This window comes from Rattus norvegicus, chromosome 7 (assembly GCF_021556685.1).
Source record: "Rattus norvegicus strain SHRSP/BbbUtx chromosome 7, alternate assembly SHRSP_T2T, whole genome shotgun sequence".
NCBI lineage: Eukaryota > Metazoa > Chordata > Mammalia > Rodentia > Muridae > Rattus > Rattus norvegicus.
The window spans coordinates 135,090,714-135,108,353 of NC_141540.1; the positions used below are offsets into that span (position 1 = coordinate 135,090,714).

The window sequence follows — 17,640 nt, forward strand, 5'->3', positions numbered from 1 at the left end:
CGGATGTTTACATATCCCGTGGCTACCTAAACCAGCTCTACTGGGTACTTCAAGATTCAGAGTTTTTCAAAACTGAAAGTATTTACATAGAATGCAACAAAAGTCTGATCTCTAAATGCCTTTAAGATCTGAAACTTTTTAAATGTGACACGAGCTAGCATCCCAGATGAGGAAAGCCCAAGATGTAGCAGAACAGATACTGACCTGGTAATACAATGTGAGAAAATTAATTAGTCCGACTTGACTAACAGGACATCAGTATATAAATGTGCATGAACTGTTATGCAGAAATGAAAAGTCCTAACCATAGCTACAGGTTTTATTTTTAAGCAAAAGCCAACACTATTGTGTTTAGGAAAACATATACAGGTCATGTTACTACTTTTCAGAAATTGGAAGAGTTGACAAGCCTAAAATTTTTGATAGGAGTTACCTCATCAGGAAAGGCAGAGACATGCTATGAGGATTAAACACAGGCTTCCTATAGGAGCAGCCATGTCTGGGCTGTCAGACCTGGTGGCAGGCTTGGGGCTCTAACCATAACCTTTAAGCTGCCATATGGGTTACAGTATATTATCTTATACACACGGAAACACATCAAGTATCGTGCTCTGCCTAGCACTTGATATTTAGTAACAACTAAATACTAGTTCTTTTTATTCAACAAAATTCATACGAACCAGAGAAGCAAGAAACATTTACCAAGATAATACATCAAAATTATGAAAATGACAAAAAGGGAATCTCTAAATATATATTTTATAATTCACTAGTCAATGAGCTAAGTTTAATTGATGAAAGAACTTACCTAATGTGTCACATTTCTCCTTAGCTCCACAAATGTCTTCCCTTAAAAGAAAAGATTATATCTTGAGACATTTTTGGAAAATATGGTTGCAGTAAGTCAACACAAAAATAAAGCTTTCATGCTGCCAAGACCATCACCAATCAGCTTCCACCCCACAATGCTCGTGACACACTCAAAGCCTTTAAAGTTATTGGTGCCTCACTTGTGTGCCTGCCTTGGTGGGCAACAGATGCTCTGGGAGTTAATACTGTGAAACGAAGTCACTCTCATGGCCTCAGTTTACCCTCTTCTGATAACAACAGTAGCTGTGTGAAACATGGGGACTCTCAGATGTCAAGTTTTTTCTATTTTGCCTCTGTGTCTATGAGTCTGGTTGTGTATCAGGACAGTGCCCCCACTCCCCCTGCTGAATCTCTCTTTTGCATCTCTTCTCCCTGTTCTTTTTCCTTCCTATCTTAAATCCCTCACTGTGAACCTCTGCACTTGATTTCAGCAACAATGCAGGCATGAACCATAGACTATGATGGCGTGTATAAATAAAGACAACCCTACCTTCTTTGAAAAGATTGGTAAAAACAGACACTTATTTCATGGTTCGGAAAAGCTCACCTTTCCTTGAGATTGGCCCCAAAGTGAAAGATTTCATCAGTAAGCCATCCAACCAAACAACAAATGCTACACCTCCCTGTGTTTTAAGTGTCATTGAAACAGGTGTGAATTAGCACTGAACAATGGCACTTAGAAGATAGAAATGGTTTTCTGACAGTGGAACTTGTCTCTAGCAAGGGAAGCCTGATAATTATGGAAAGCTCTAAAAAATCAAAACTAGGGACAGACACACAGATGATAAAAGATGACAGATACACAGAAAAAAGGAAATGAGTAAAATTATCCCCCAGTTCTACATGTATATTAATTTCCATGTATTATTTCTAATACTCCCATTCTGTCTCTAACACGACCGAGGACTGCAATTTATTTAGATTACAGCAACTCATCCAGACACTGAGGGTTTCCTGAGGAATTTCCCACAATTCCAGTCTGAAAGAGGAGTCAATGCTTTCATTCTGATAGTTATGGATGCTTCCATGTCTTAGCCACATAGAGTCAATGTAACCAAAATGTATCAGTTCTCATGCAAAACAAGAATAAAAAATTGCTCTGCCGCAAGGTGGTTTCAAAAGCCATACCTAGTGATGAGGACCGCGGTGTCATGGTGGGAAGGATGAGCATCGTCCAGAACATTCTGACTCTGTTGCCACAAGCAAAAGTTGCGCAACGTGGTGGCTGCATTAAAACTGATCACCGGTCCTTCCTGTGTAAGCAATGAACAGCTCAAGGTAATGGCAGACATTTCCGCCAGGTCAGTTAGAATTCATTCTATCAACCTACATTTTCACAGGTGCCCGAAAAAAAGCATCAGCTTTGCTCTCAGTGTTTATTAGATGCATTTGAGCATTGTGATTAAAAAAAATTGATCTGACATAAAGATCAACTGTTCAACATCAAAAATTCAATATTAATATATTAATAGAAATTAATATATTTTAAATCCTTCAACGTTATGATTATAAAAGTGAGTGGAAGTTTTTCATTTTGGATTTTCAAACTGTTGATTCACATGTGCTTTTTCTCCATTTTTCCATTTTATTTCCACCACCCAGTCTTTCTGAAACTGGATCTAACTGTGTAGCACAGGTGGATCCTGTAGACCAGGCTAGCCTTGAGTTCACAGAGATCTACCTGCTTCTGCATTTCAAGTGCTAGGATTAAAAGCAGGAAATCACCACACCCAGCTCAAATTATATTTTTAACGTATGTTTTGCAAGACCCCATTTCCAGTAAGATTGCTGTAATCCGCAGTTAGCCCCACCCAAAGCCAACTATAACCCACAGGCTTCAATGTATCCTGCTTCTTACCTGCTCACTGTGAATTATCACTAACTTCACAATCACTATATTTATAAGGTTCCCAATGCTCGAATCCTTGTAGATTGCAGCAACCTGCAAGCAGACACCAAAAGATGAGATGCCTAATAAAGGTGAAGCTTCTTTGCTGCAGCAAAGTAGAAACAGCCCAGAGTATCCGAGTGCAGCTACGCACTAGAGTCTCTTAGAGAAGCTTTTCCAAAGCCTGGGCCCCATCCCAGCCCTTGTATCCCATCTGATGTGATTGATTTACATCACAATGTCTGGGATTGAAAGGCGCACAGCATCCTTGAAAATTCACAGGGATTAAACAATTCTCATATAAAGCTTAGACTGAGAACTAGTACCTATACTGGTCTGGGGCAGTCAGTATATAGGGACTCTGCACTTTCCTCGAAATCACCAAGTGTGTAAATGCATTCAAGTATGGAAATTACCCCCCATGGATGATTGAGGAAAAGAACCTTCTCCACTTCTTTCAAGATTCTCAGGATCTCTTTATACCCACAACATCCTACACAAATAGGTGACCTATTCTGCCTCTGTAGTTTTACTTAATATTTTCTCCCGAAGTTTTATCTATCTCCAATTATGAACATGTCTGTAGTTCATTTAGCACTGCTGCTCCACTCTGAGGTGAAGGAAATTCACCTGCAGTCGCATGAGTATCCAGAGAAGAGGCCCTACATCATGATCTGATCCTCAGGTCTTCAAGACTAGAGAACTTAAGCCTCAGTCTGTGATTTATGGCTAAGGAATAATAATAATATTTTATAATATAAAAATATAACTATATTATTATAAACAGTAATATGTATTTCTCCACCCCAACTTCACAGTCCTTTCTTATACACTCAAAGAGGCTACTAATACTCAAATGCTTTACATAGCCAATGCCTCTGCCTCTGCCTCTCTGCCTCTCTCCCTCTCTGCCTCTCTACCTCTGTCCCTTTAATTAACCCAGGCCACTTGTATAACAGAAACCATTTATAATGTGTACACCAACTGCACAATGGATCACTGTCCAAGCTACAGAAGTTCGCTCTCTCAGGGAGTGCTATATCACTTGTTCATTTAATTAAAAATATTCTGTATCTATTGTCTGCTTCATGTAGATAGACAGAGATGAGAAGGAAGATACAATCCCCAACCTTTTAGAGCAGTGTTTGCATCTCTATACCAGGCCCCTCCATTGGCCAACGCTACTACCACACGATTGGCCTCCAACGAACGCTTCCCAGGGCACAGGGCCTCCACAAAAGGGAAGCGAAGATGACTCTGGGGTGCTGTTCGGCCAGCGTGAGCACACACATTCGGGCACTTTTACTGGTGTTTTACATGGGCAGCCACAGCTCTTTGCAGGCTTGTCAGCTCTCCCTGCAGCGACGGCCCTGGCTCTAGTGCTCACAGTGACAGGGGCAGTAGTAGCCCCAGTGTTGATAACAGGAGGTTGAGACAAAGATGGTCGGATGGTTGGCAGTTTCAAGCCGCGGTTTTAGGACTGCAGCAATGCTCTCCTTAAAGGTGATGATGTGTTTCATTAGTTAAGAACTTGAGCTAGAAGATGGCCCCATTGGATAAAGAGCTCACCTGCGATTGTATCCCTAGCACCTAATTAAACCCAGGAATATGGCACAATTCTGTAACTAGAGTACCATGGGAGCAAGGTGGGCGAAGCTAGGCAGATCCTTAGAGCTTGTGGCCAGCTACCCTAGACAACTACGACATATGTGTGTGTGTGTGTGTGTGTGTGTGTGTGTATTTATGTATATATGTACGTTTATACATATGTATATATAGTGTGTGTATATATGTATGCTTATATGTATGTGCATATATACATATGTATATAGTGTGTATATGTATGTATACATGTATTTATATATACATATGTGTATATAGTGTGTGTATTTATGTATAATGTATGTTTATACATATGTATATATAGTGTGTGTATATATGTATGTTCATATGTATGTGCATATATACATATGTATATAGATAGTGTGTATATGTATGTATACATGTATTTATATATAATATACATATGTGTATATAGTGTGTATGTGTATGTGTATGTGTATGTGTATGTGTATGTGTATGTGTATATGTATATGTATATGTATATGTATATGTATATGTATATGTATATGTATATATATAGTGTGTGTGTGTGTAGCAACAATAATTAGAGAATAAGAAGGCCTGAATTTGAGAGAGCATAGGGAAAAATGGGAGAAGCTGGAGGGAAGAGGAGGAAAAGAGTGTAAATGCTACACTCATGAAATTCTCAAGAAATATGTTATGGAAATAAGAAAAAAATTTAAGTGATAAAATAGTTCTCCCCTTAAATGTTAATTCCTCAGTGAGCTAAAGTTCACCTTAAAATTTCTATTTTTAATGTCTAAAACTAAAAAGTAATTTAAAATTATAAGAGTAAAAATAAATGAAGTTTTAAAAGGTTCAAAAAAACAGATTTTAAACCTCTAAGATAAGCATGGTTTTATATTGAAAACAATGTGGAGACTGACACAGAGAGATAACTTACACTGACGTCGGCCTCCATACACTCACACACACACACACACACACACACACACACATGTACATGTGGAAACACACCCACATACATGTGCACACACAGCTACACACACACTACATTGACATACATGGCACAGATGCAAAAAGTGAAAAAATATGGATGTTTTGGGGGTGGGAATGTGGTTCAGTAGCAGGAGCTGGGTTTGATCACAAATGGAAGAGGACAGGGACGAGAAGGAGCAGCAGGAGCGAAGCTCACATCCTGCTCGCTTTTCCAACTGTTCGCGCCTCCTTGAGTTGACTCTTGCTCTGTGTAAGTGGCGTGCTCATAACAGGACATGACAGCCTCTCAGTGCGTTCAGAAGGGCAAAGGCCGGGCACTGAGTCATTCTAGGCAATGATGTTGAGTTGCACTCAAACAATGAGTGGCTAGAATGACTATGGGGTTTTCAAGAGAATTTTAAAACAAGTATGTCCAGGGCAGGTTCTCATGCCCAGAGCCTGGCGTTTTACAAGGGTAAGTCCTTAATTGAATAATAAGCAATAAATTAGCAACCGAAGATATCTATTGAAAGATTTAAGTTTATATGAAATAGCCCAGTCAGCTCTCACATGTCCTGTGAGATAGGGGCCGTTAGAATGTTCACGTATAGAAGAGGAAACCGAAGTGGAGGTCTAGTGGGCCTACGGAAGTGAGGCGCTGGGACCCGGAGCTGACTCCACGTGGGCGGCTGATTGTCGAGACCGAGCCTTCCACATTATCCCGTTATTATCGCACATTAGCGTTACTGTGTGCAATACCAGCGTTTTGGCTCAAGCGTTTCCCAATTCAGTCTTGCTACCACACCTATTTCACAGCTCCGTTGTAGCTCCTTCCCTGCCCCATGATGTCCTTTGAGTCATGTGACCTGGCCTTGGCGAAGTTCTGAGGATATATCTCTGTAATACGTGCGGGAACCTGGGTGTTGGCTGCAGTTCCGTTAGTACTTGCTGTTCAACTATGGCTTTATCCACACTTGTTTCAACATTTACAAACAAGCTGAGAATCCACCGAGCCATCTGTCACAAAGCCCTTGAGTATTGGAATAGCCTTAATCAAGCAACTGTAGGAGAAGGTTGTGGAGGACGAATACAATCGTCACACAGCTTGAGAAATGTTGAGTTTAAACTCGTTTTCAATGGGTATTGAAAAGCTGGTATACACGCAGTTCTTGAGAAAGAAGTGTTGTCTGTAGCAGGTCACATCGCTTTTTTGACACAGTCATCTCTTCCCCCATGGGAGATCATGTTACAGAATAGATACTCCATGGCACACAGTAGGGGATGCTGCAACAATGCCAGACGAGTCCGACATATCAACCTCCACAGCCGTGGGCAAGCATTGCACATTTCTACACTACTACATTTTAGCACGGCATGGATTAGTAGTTTTCTTGAATTAATTGAGATATATTTTTATTTCTTAGTGAATAGTATTTGCACCCTGGCATACTTACTTCTTACTTCACAGGTTTCCAAAAATAATAAATATTATTTCATACATAGCTAGTGATAAATGTGTCAAGAAATAATTTTATAAACTATACACATGGTTAAGAAAAATTCTATGCAGAACATATTTGATACAAGATGTGAAATATATTACCATCTCCCATTCATTTGTAATCATTTTGGAAATAGTCATTAAGATACATTCTAGCAGAAATTCATATATGGCCCAAGTACAAACTACCTTAAGTACAAAGTCATTGTAAAATCCTAATCCCTGCAAAGCAATTTATTTAAAAAGAATTCTATTCTCTACTTGTTCAGTAATACCTTTTCATTTTGAAATTGAAAATTACGTCATTCCTAGCATATTCCTAGCACACAGACACCAATTCACAGCAAGGGGACAGTGTCTTGCACTGGGTATACAAGTCTATTGTTTGTGTTTACAGTAGTAAAAAAATGACACAATTAACTAAAACCAGAGACATAAAGTCAACGAAAGGCTACATCTTTCCTTGATAAACATCTCTAATATCATTAACTGTGCTTCAATAAGTAAGGCTAATGTCCTGACATCTAACGGTGTTCCTTCGCTGGTGTTACTAGGTGTGTGGGAGTGATGTATACAATCAATGTGAGGGAGTGTCCTGAAACACAAGGGACAGTGGAGTTCTCTAGCATCTGTGGGCATTTAAGGCCTGTTAAAGAATATGCCGTCTAACAAGAAAAAAAAATACTTGCCAGAGAAAACCACATTAGCTGCCGTTGATTTGGGTCATTTAATAATGCATATGCAAATGTAATCTTAGCCTGATGCTGTCACCTCGAGGTGATATAGGGCAGCAAATAATGAGCCATGTCTACCTGTTTAACACACTCACTCCATGAAATGGATTATGCCACAGTTGTGTTCTGCCTCATTAATAGTAATTCCAAAGCCTGCTCGAAATCACTTAGAAACCACTAAGCTATTTCCATAACACAATACAGCACTCTAACAGATTAATTGGATGATATGCATTACTTCTCATCAAGCTATTGAGAAATTACTTATTCTGGATGGGTAAGATCCAATGATTTTCTTTCAAACTTTGTGTACATCATGCAATTACTTCACTTGGTTATTTTCTCAACTACAGGTAGAACTCAACACACAAACACACCCTTTCAAAGATTTGAACTTTTCTTTTAAAAATTACGTGTTTCGAATCAAGCAACATTTTTGGCTTCTTCCCAAGTAACTGCAATCAAAAGGGTGTTAATAACCTGTGCTTGAGGATGCATGTGGTGTCTTCTAAGAAGGATGGGAGGACTTGATCTTGCAAGTTGGTTCTGTACCATGCCACTTTTCTGAAGGTCAGTTGCAACTAGAAATTTTCTGGCAGAATTTTTGGGGTCTCGTGTATAATACGATACCTACTGCAAATAGGGAGAATTTGATTCCATTTATATCAGAATCCCTTTAATTTCCCTCTCTTGCTTTATTCTTCTAACTTCTAACTTGCACTATATTGCAATACAATAGGATGGTGGGCAGTCCTGTCTCGTTCCTGATTTTAGTGGGACTGCTTCGAGGAATAGGATAATGTTGGCTGTGTGTTTGTCAGATAGCCTTTATTATATTTAGTTATGTTCCCTCCAGCCATATTCTCTCTAGGATTTTTATAATGATAGCATGTAAGATTTGGTCAAATTTGCATCTCTTATGATTTTCCCGTGACTCTGGTTTTTAACTGTTTTTATATGATTTATTGTTTTTACTGATTTATGTAAGTTAAACCAACCCTGCATTTCCAGGATAAAGCCAACCTGATCACAGTGACAGTCCTCTTGATTTGTGTTTGTACTCAGTGGTATGTTGATGATTTTCGCATCTATGTTCCTCAGGGATATCAGTCCATAGGTATCAGTCTATAGGTAGATGGGTGTGTGTTGTATGTGTGTCTGTCTGTGTAACCTAGTCTGGTTATTAGAGTGATACAGGTTTAGTAGAACAAGTTTGGAATGTTCCTTCTCTTTCTTTTATTTTAAGGGTTTAAGAAGGATTGGCCATAGATCTTTGAAAGTATGGCAGAATCATTCTATGAATCGCCCTGGGTTTGGGTTTGTTTGTTTGTTTGTTTGCTTGGTTTTGAAGGCTTTTCATTATCTTTTCAGCCTCCTCCTCTGTGGTGGGTCTGCTTAGGTTGGTTTAACTTTGGTAGTTTAGAAGAATCAAGAAAACGATATATTTATTTTATATTTTCCAACCTGAAAGAGTGCATGCTTTTGAGATCATAGATACACTTCCACTTATAATCATAGCAAAGGCAATAGAATACCTTGGCAATTATGTAACCAAGGATTTGAAAGACTCTACAATGAAAACTCCAAACTTCTGAAAAGGTTGAAAACATTTTAGAAAATGAGAGAATTTTCCAAGTTCCTAGGCCAGTAAAATTAATATTGTGAAAATGCCCATCTTACAAAAGCAATTTACAGATTTAGTGCAATTCCACTCAACGTGTGTATGACAGATAGATATTCTTGGCAGAGATTGGGAGAAATGCTAAAATTCATATGGAGCCAAATAGATTTAAAATAGGCAAAGCAATCTTGAGCAGAAAAAAATACTAGAGGGATTGATATTCCAGACTTTAAGATATATTATAGAGCTATATTGATCAAAACAATATGGTGCTGCACAGACGACACGTGCAGAGCCATGGAATAAAACAGTCTGCCTAAAGTGAGTAGCAATAACTACAGCCATCTGGTTATCCCACAGAGAAGGAAAAATACTCTGGAGAAAAGACAGCATCTTTAACAAATGGGCCATGGAAAACTGGATCCCACATGCAGGAGAGTGAAATTAGAGCCACATCAATCACGCTGCACAAAACTGGATTCAGGCAGATCAAAGAAAGCTGAAATTTGAAACACTAAAAACTGCTAGAAGAAAACATAAGGTGTCCTAGATGATATAGGTGAAAGAAAAGACATCCTGAACAGGATCCCACTTGACAAGGAATTAAGGTCAACGGCCTACAACTGGGAGGGCGCTCATCAACTCAAAAGCTTCCGTATAGCTAAGGAAGCAATCGAGCATGACGAAGAAGCCCACAGAATGGGAGAGAATCTTGGTCAACTATGTGTGTGATAGAAGATTAATATCCAGAATACACAAAGAACACCCCAAAAATGATGATATAGGGACGTACACAGAGCTATTAATAGAAGAAAGAAAAATGGCTACAAAGAACCTTGAAATGGCTACAAAATATCTTTATCCATTAATCTTTATCCACTGGATAGAAATTATAATAACTTTGATACTTTATCACAGAATCCTCTCTTTACAGCAAATAGACATCATCACTGAAAACCCCAACTGGACACAATGCCTCTGATCAGCAGATCGTGGGTAACACAGCCCTGATGGGTTTGTCTACATCACAGCTCGGAGAGAACAGCAGAAGGGCAGAAAGACTGTAGGAGCCAGGATACTAAAAAGTCTGGTGTCTATCAGTCTCTCCCAGGAATGGCTGTATAAACAAAGCCAGAATGACAGCGACATCAATGGTCATGTTAACGTGAATGTGTGATTTTTTTTTATGGGGCCCTAGCCCAGACTAAGAATAGCAGGCAATTGTTAACTACTGCAAGAAAGAGAATTAGCCTCTCCCAGGCATGAGCCCATTATTGGCTGTCCATGGCAGAATGACCAGCCTTAAAATCATAGGCACACAAACAACAGAAATGGCCTCATCAGGTGAGCACACACAAATATGAATACAATTACATTCATATTAAATATAGAAATATATATGTAAAATCAAAGACAATGAGGCTGCATACTGGAGAGTGGAGATCACAGGAAGGACTGAAAGGACAGTAACTGGCAGGAGTTGGAAGGAAGGACAGAAGGTGAAAGTGGCATAAATCTATTTCAAATAAAAAACATGTAAACATTAAAAAAAAAATTAGGGCAAACTACACACGACTCACTAGCTCCCTCTTCAGACGAAGATAGCTGCAGACACTGAGTGGGGACAGCCTTTGTCTTACACCTTTAGAGCTATCTTGGAGGTAGACTTCAATGAGATAAAACCACCTTGAGTGGATCTGATCACCTCTGAGGTGGGGTCAACTGTCCTTCTGCCCAGACGATTCAAGTCTCCAAAGGAAAAATGTAAGACACAAAATGCTAAACTAAGAAAGCTTTAGGTTGAATCCAGAGTCTGTTTCCCGTTTCCCAAGTTTATTCCTTTCCATCTGTAATGTTGTTTACAGCCTTTTAAACCCACGACAGTGGATGGACGGGACATCACAATGTGCCAGCTTTTCAACGTCTTCATGCAAGCATCAGAGACGGTGTCTATTTGTTCTGAAGTCTTTTGAAACTTGGCCTCTAAATGGGGAGAAAGCACAAACATGCCTGTGTATCCCTCCCCTACGTGTTTCTTCTCCTCTACTCATAACTTGCATGGTGCCCCTTCTCAGCTCTGACACATCAATCCACCCTGAGATACAGATAAACCTTAATACAGAACAGACAATGGCATTGCACAGGGACCAGCTCCAGCAGAAATCTGCGCTCCTCCTAGTGAAAACCCGGGGAAGTGCTGTGTCCACTCACTGCCTTCTTGTTCCCAGAGATATGGGACACAAGAATCTCTTCATGATGTAAAAAGGTCTGAGGGAAACTTTGAAAATGCTCAGGCCCATTTTAGTTATCTTTCCCAAAAAACCCTACAATATTAGCTGATTTTTATATACAATAAAAACTTTTGTTGAATATGGAAATAGCACCAAAAATGGCTCTTCCATAATTCCTAATGCATCGCTTTGCTTCCTCTAGTCAGGATTTCCAATGTTCTGCCATCAGTATAATCTATATCATCCACCCAGATGTCTAACACTACTGCTACTATAAGATCTGCTGTTTTCCTTCACTGTCTCCCTCGAGACAATTTCCTTAATAAATGTAATTTTCTTATCCTTAAGATTACCCAGTGTTCCTCAGAACTGATTCAATGTTGTACGTGTTTAACTGGCAGTCTCCATACATACTTCTCCTTAGAACACCTGTGGGCCACACACGTATACATGTAAATAACAGCTAAGTAATTATTTTGGATTCAGAAGTAAAAAAAATATATCATCAGTATAGACATATATACTTCTATTCATCATCCGGGTCATTTGTTTAAAAAAAAAAACAGTTCAAATACTTGATACAGTCTGTGATACAGTTTCAGAAATTAGTTTGGGATCATCTGTTTTTGTCATAATCGTCTACGTCCACGAGAATTGATGCTTCCAATTTGATCACTTGCTCACTGTTTTAGTAAATTTGCTGCATACCTACTTTGTGTGGAGTCTAACCTGATATAACTGCAAGGACTTTGGACAACTTCCATAAGGAAGCAAAGTGAGAAGGTCTTAGGATCCTCAAAGCACAGTAACTTGAACTGGGGGATTCCATCTAAGGGAACTGGCGAGGTCACAAAAGGTGTCTTGGCCAAGTCTTCAAAACAGCACAGGTCTCAATTCCATCCATGTGAGCAAAGGCACATCCAACCGTTAAGTACATCCCTAATAACCGTGAACCTGCATAAATGAGCGCCTGCCTTGTCAACTAACCCTGGTCAGTGGGAGCACGAGATGGGGTGAGTTTTGTAAATGCTCCCGAGTAACAGGGCTAAATTCAGGCATGCTCAGGGAAGGGTGATATGGATGAGCTGCTCCAAGTACATGCGTGTGTACTCATGCACACAGAGAGTTAACATGTTTCTTCATGGTGTTAGGCGTGTGGGTCCCAGAACCACCATTCAGCAGGGCGTCTAACACCAAACCAAAGACTTACAGTCAACATCTCCTACGCCGGCTCCATTTGCAATGTGTCTGTAACGTGAACAGACAGGGCGCCAAACTTCTGATCAAGGGAATGCAGCAGTAGTCAATTCCCTTGAGAACAGATGGAGGTCTTAACACTCAGATTCAAAGAGAGATTCTACACGGGTATTATCTGTCACTAGAGGGCAGAAGCCATTCACGTGAAGAACACAGAAAGCACTCTCCGTGAGTGGTGGGGAGATTTTCGAATGTAAAAGTAGCCGGATTAACAGATGAAACTCTGGTTTGAGTGGAAACACACTTGCTTATGTCTAGAGTTCGGAAAAACATTTTTAAGTTACATGTTAACTTAAACTTAAGTAACATTAGCTGGAACTCCATTTTGGATGACGTCAGAGTCCTATTAAGTTGGGACCGAAGGGATGGTTCAGCAGTTAAGAACGCTTTTCAAGAACACGATTCATACCTACGGAGGTAGCTCACCACCACTGCAGGGGGCTCCCTGTTCTGGCCTCTAAGGGCACCCACACACGTACAGCATATGCATATCCATGCACATAAAATAATAAGAGAAAATAAATCTTTAAGAAGAACCGTTACGGTACTTACGATGGACATTAGCGTCAGCACATAGTGCTGCAAATTCTGCCCGTGATGGCGAACCATCTTAGCGTCCGCCGTCACCATAACTTCCACGTATCTTGGGTAGGACAGGAAACGCTTACTCCTGGAATGTAACCGGCTCCGTTCACCTTCCAATCCGAACACCGCTCCCTTCCTCCTATTAAGGTCTCCGGTCGTGTTCCGGAAGCTAGGAGAGGGCAAAGCAGTTTTCTCCGTCTGATTTTCTGAGTGGAAGGATAAAAACAAGGCAGTGGAAAGTCATTAAACTGGAAGCGATGTGGGGCTGGGGATTTAGCTCAGTGGTAGAGCGCTTACCTAGGAAGCGCAAGGCCCTGGGTTCGATCCCCAGCTCCGAAAAAAAACCAAAAAACAAAAAACAGAGCAGCCGCACGGTGAACGTTCACGTCGTCTGACATCACCGTGGGCTTTGCTCATCACAGCCCGTGCCTTGCCGTGCTCAGATTTCCAGAGCTGTACGAACACTGACTCTTTGCTTTGGTTTTTAACAGCTCAGACTACTCCAAAGTATTTATTTACCAAGAAGTATCACGCAATTCCTGTCTTTCCCAGGAGGCAATTAGCTTCTTAGGTGGCTGCTGGTAGTCAGTTTCAGTACACAGCAGTCGCCTTCTGCCTGATGATGTTTCACAGAGTGTGGATTAAGACGAACTTTCACTCTACAATACATGAAAGCAGCAGCACTAACCCTCCTTCCTAGCATCATATCCCAACAGGCCGCCGCTCAAACAAAACAAGCAACTGTTGGTCTAAAACCTATGACAGTGACCACACAGCATGCCTGTTTGCTTATGCAGAATATTAGCTGATACTGTAATTATAGGAACTGCTTTTAAGTGCCATATAAAGAGGCCGCATTTAAATAGTTGGTTGACTGTGCTAATGCAAAACGTCGGAACGGTATGGCTCTGCATGCCTTTTCTTTCTTCTTTCCCTCTCCTTTTCTACTCCCTAACCCTTTTCCCGAAGTTGGTGGGCTGTTGCATTTTCAACAGAAAAGCAATTAAAGGAGTCAGGTAAAAAGAAATTATCAACAATCAAGATATGGTTGCACTATAATTGTGTGTGTGTGTGTGCGCATGTGTGTGTGTGTGAGTGTGTAACACTTTACTTCATTTGAATATAAATGGAGTCATTAGGGGATAGTAGACAATCAAAGCCACTAAGCACTTTCCATTACCTGTAACGTCTGTCTTCTGTATGACTGTGTGCTTAGGTATGAACACTGCTCCCTGTTCCCTTTCCCTTGGGATCCCTCCTCCACCAATGGCCATTGAACGCCTGCTGGCCTGGAGAAGATCCCAGATAACCTGATACATAGAAGGCTCCGGCTACCAGGAAAGGCTGAAGGTTTATGTTTCAATAGATTCCCTTGTTTCCAGGTTATTGAAAATAAACTTTTACTGAGCATTTACGCACATCGAGAATGTTTAGGAAGTGGGGTGTGCATACAACACCTCATAAAGCTTACACACCAGGGAAGGGAACAGAAGCACAAACATAAGGATAAAATCTTAGGTTCTTTAAGTGCTTCAGTAATATTCGCCCAAGTCGCAAATTAGTTTACTCCGCCTAGCAGGCTGGCTAACACTTGGAAGTTGGTAGTGCCAAGCACTGATGTAAGTTCACTGAAAAGCCATCAGGTAAGTTACATGTACGCTCACACCATGGACTCCAATTCCATAAGTCAGCGACCTCCTCTGAGTCACATGAGGCCATCACAGCAGATGCAGAGACATGCAAATCAGACTAAAGACCCCAGAAATGTACCCTCTCTTATACTGCCAAGTGACCCTCGCAAGGTAGTGAGGGTGACTCAAACTACAAAAGAGACTGAAACCCAATTCGAGACCCAAAAGAATGCGGAAACAGTGGAACTCTTAGAAGGAAATGTAGGGGAAATTTTCAAATGTCAGATTTGCAATGAGTTCTTGAATGTGACACCAGATGAGCGGGAACTTGTAGAGATCACCTCCAGGTGAAAGACAGGGCATCAGTGGAGGGATGGAGTTGCCATCCCACAGTCAAAAACTCTGACCCAGAATTGTTCGTGTCTGAAAGAACTGCAGGGACAAAAATGGAGAAGAGACTGAGGGAAAGGAGGTCCAGTGACAGGCCCAAATTGGGATCCAGGTCAAGGGGAAGTCTCAAGGCCTGACACCATTACTGAAGCTATGGAGTGCTTACAGAAAGGGACCTATCATGACTGCCCTCTGAAAGCCCCAACAAGCAGCTTAAAAAGTCAACCAATGGGCAGAAGCTGCTGACTCCTGTGGTTAAATTAGGGAAAAGTTGGAGGAAGCTGAGTAGGAGGGCAACCCTGTAGGAGGACCACCAGTTTCAATTAACCTGGACCCCTGAGATCTCTCAGACACTGGGCCACCAACCAGTCAGCGTACACCAGCTGATAGGAGGCCCCCAACACATATACAGCAGAGGACTGCCGGGTCTGGACTCAGTCAGAGAAGATGCACCTAACCCTCAAGAGACTGAAGGCCCCAGGGAGTTGGGAGGTCTGGTGGGGTAAGGGGAGGGGGGGACACCCTCATGGAGAAGGTCAAGGGCGGGGTGAGGAGGTATGGGATGGGGAACAGTCAGAGGGTGGACTGGGAGGGAAATAAAGCCTGGACTGTAAAAAAAAGATTAATCCATAAATTAAAAAAAAAATAAAGTTGGATAATTAGGACCACGTCACACAGCAACCTTCAAAAGAAGCAATGAAGCTCACTCCTTATCTCACAAGAGAGAAGGTCCAATGGCCACACATGGATCTCTTTGTAAGTAAAGAGGTGCAGCCATTTTCTGCCCATCATCCATATGAATCATGATAAGTAGCCATGGGCCTCAGGTCTAGAGACTGGTACAGAGTGAGCATTGTCAAGCACTCCAGGGTGCTGCATGCCATTGGGGTGGAAAAGAAAAATGGAGGAACGGCGTAAACTTACCAACCAACACTATTTTATCCATGCACACCTCAGTTTGCTGGTGTGCCATTCGAAATAATCCAAAGAAAATACACAACGACGGAAACAAAATAACAACCGTGTGTTAAAATCTGCAGATCCGTATCTCATGAACACACGGAGGAGTGAGTCTTTGCCTCAGCGAGCGAAGGGCTCGTTTTTATGTTGGTAAAAATGAAAAGTAAGCATATGCCTTTAAAAGATACATGGGTGTTGCAATGCCAACTTTAAAACAGTCAATGAGATAGGGAATTGGGAGTTAGAATAATCTTTGCTTCAGATGCCGAGAGAAAGTAGACAAAACGGGGGAGAAAGAGATGCGGTTATCTTCAAGCCTTCATGCTCTGCTGACTCATACACTCAGGAATATGTAGAGCAGAATTAACAGGTCCTTAGCTAAGTACATTGAAGCCATCCCCACTCTATCAATCTGATAGCTGGCATGGCTATCACATTCTATTGTCCTGGTAATGCTTGCTAGAGCAGTAGGATAAAAAAATTAAATACATGGTGTGACCATGAAGAAGAGAAGTCTTCCAACTTTTTAAAACTTAATTTAATGCATAAAAGAATTCTCTAACTATAAATCCCAAGAGGCTCAATTTAAAACTCTATAAATTACCCATCCTAAACACAGACATAAGTAGATAATAGAAGTGAAGGAGACAAAAAAGAAAGATGAACTGAACTGAGATTTTTGGCATAGAATATTTAAAAGTAGGAACTTCAGAGGCATTTAAGTTTTCAATCCCATTGTTTGGAAACTCTTTTATCAAAATATACAGATATGTATTAGTCATATGTACATAAGGGACCAAAATTATATAGGGATATATAGTCCAACATTAACAGTATGGAACTGGAAACAGATATTAACTTAATATTTCAGTATCCTTAAATGATTATGAATTTATGTTGTTATTAAATTTAAGGAAATAAAATAATATCTACTGATAAGACATCTATTAATATCTCACAAGCTATCGCTTCTCGGCCTTTTGGCTAAGATCAAGTGTAATATCTCACAAGCTAGACGCTACATTCCTTGCCTTTCTCTTAGTATTTATCCCCGAGCATTGCGGCTAACGATGATAAAGTTACCTCTGTAAATACCTTCCATAAACAGCCATCCCTCAAAGCACATTTGCTACCCAGCATAGTGACACATGTCTGAAATACCAGCACTTGGGTGACAGGGCAGACATATCAGGAGTTCAAGGCTATCCCCGGTTACATACCAAATTTGAGACCAGCCTGGGCTACATGAGACTCAGCCTCAAAATACCAGGCCACGTTAGCAAATCCCATTACATCACTTCTTTGCGATGCTTCCCATTTTATTTCTGTCGAATCAAGTCAGGGCTAAAACTGACTCTTGCCCTTTATCCATAGTAAGTGGATTACAGCATGAAACCAATTTAGGCGAAC

The 17,640-nt window shown here is 40.7% G+C and overlaps 1 protein-coding gene across 6 annotated transcripts in view; it reads right to left on the minus strand.

Annotated features, from left to right (window-relative positions):
- The window catches only part of Adamts20 (ADAM metallopeptidase with thrombospondin type 1 motif, 20), a 132,134-nt gene that overhangs the window by 87,688 nt on the left and 26,806 nt on the right, over positions 1 to 17,640 (minus strand). For all 6 annotated transcript variants that reach the window (XR_015624131.1, XR_015624130.1, XR_015624128.1 and 3 more), the window contains 4 exon segments: positions 13,217 to 13,455; positions 2,729 to 2,812; positions 1,999 to 2,123; positions 809 to 849 (listed from right to left, as the gene is read on the minus strand). Coding sequence is in view for 2 of the 6 variants with exons in the window: in NM_001421315.1 (NP_001408244.1) it covers positions 809 to 849; positions 1,999 to 2,123; positions 2,729 to 2,812; positions 13,217 to 13,455 (489 nt within the window). In the remaining 4 variants the exon portion in view is untranslated.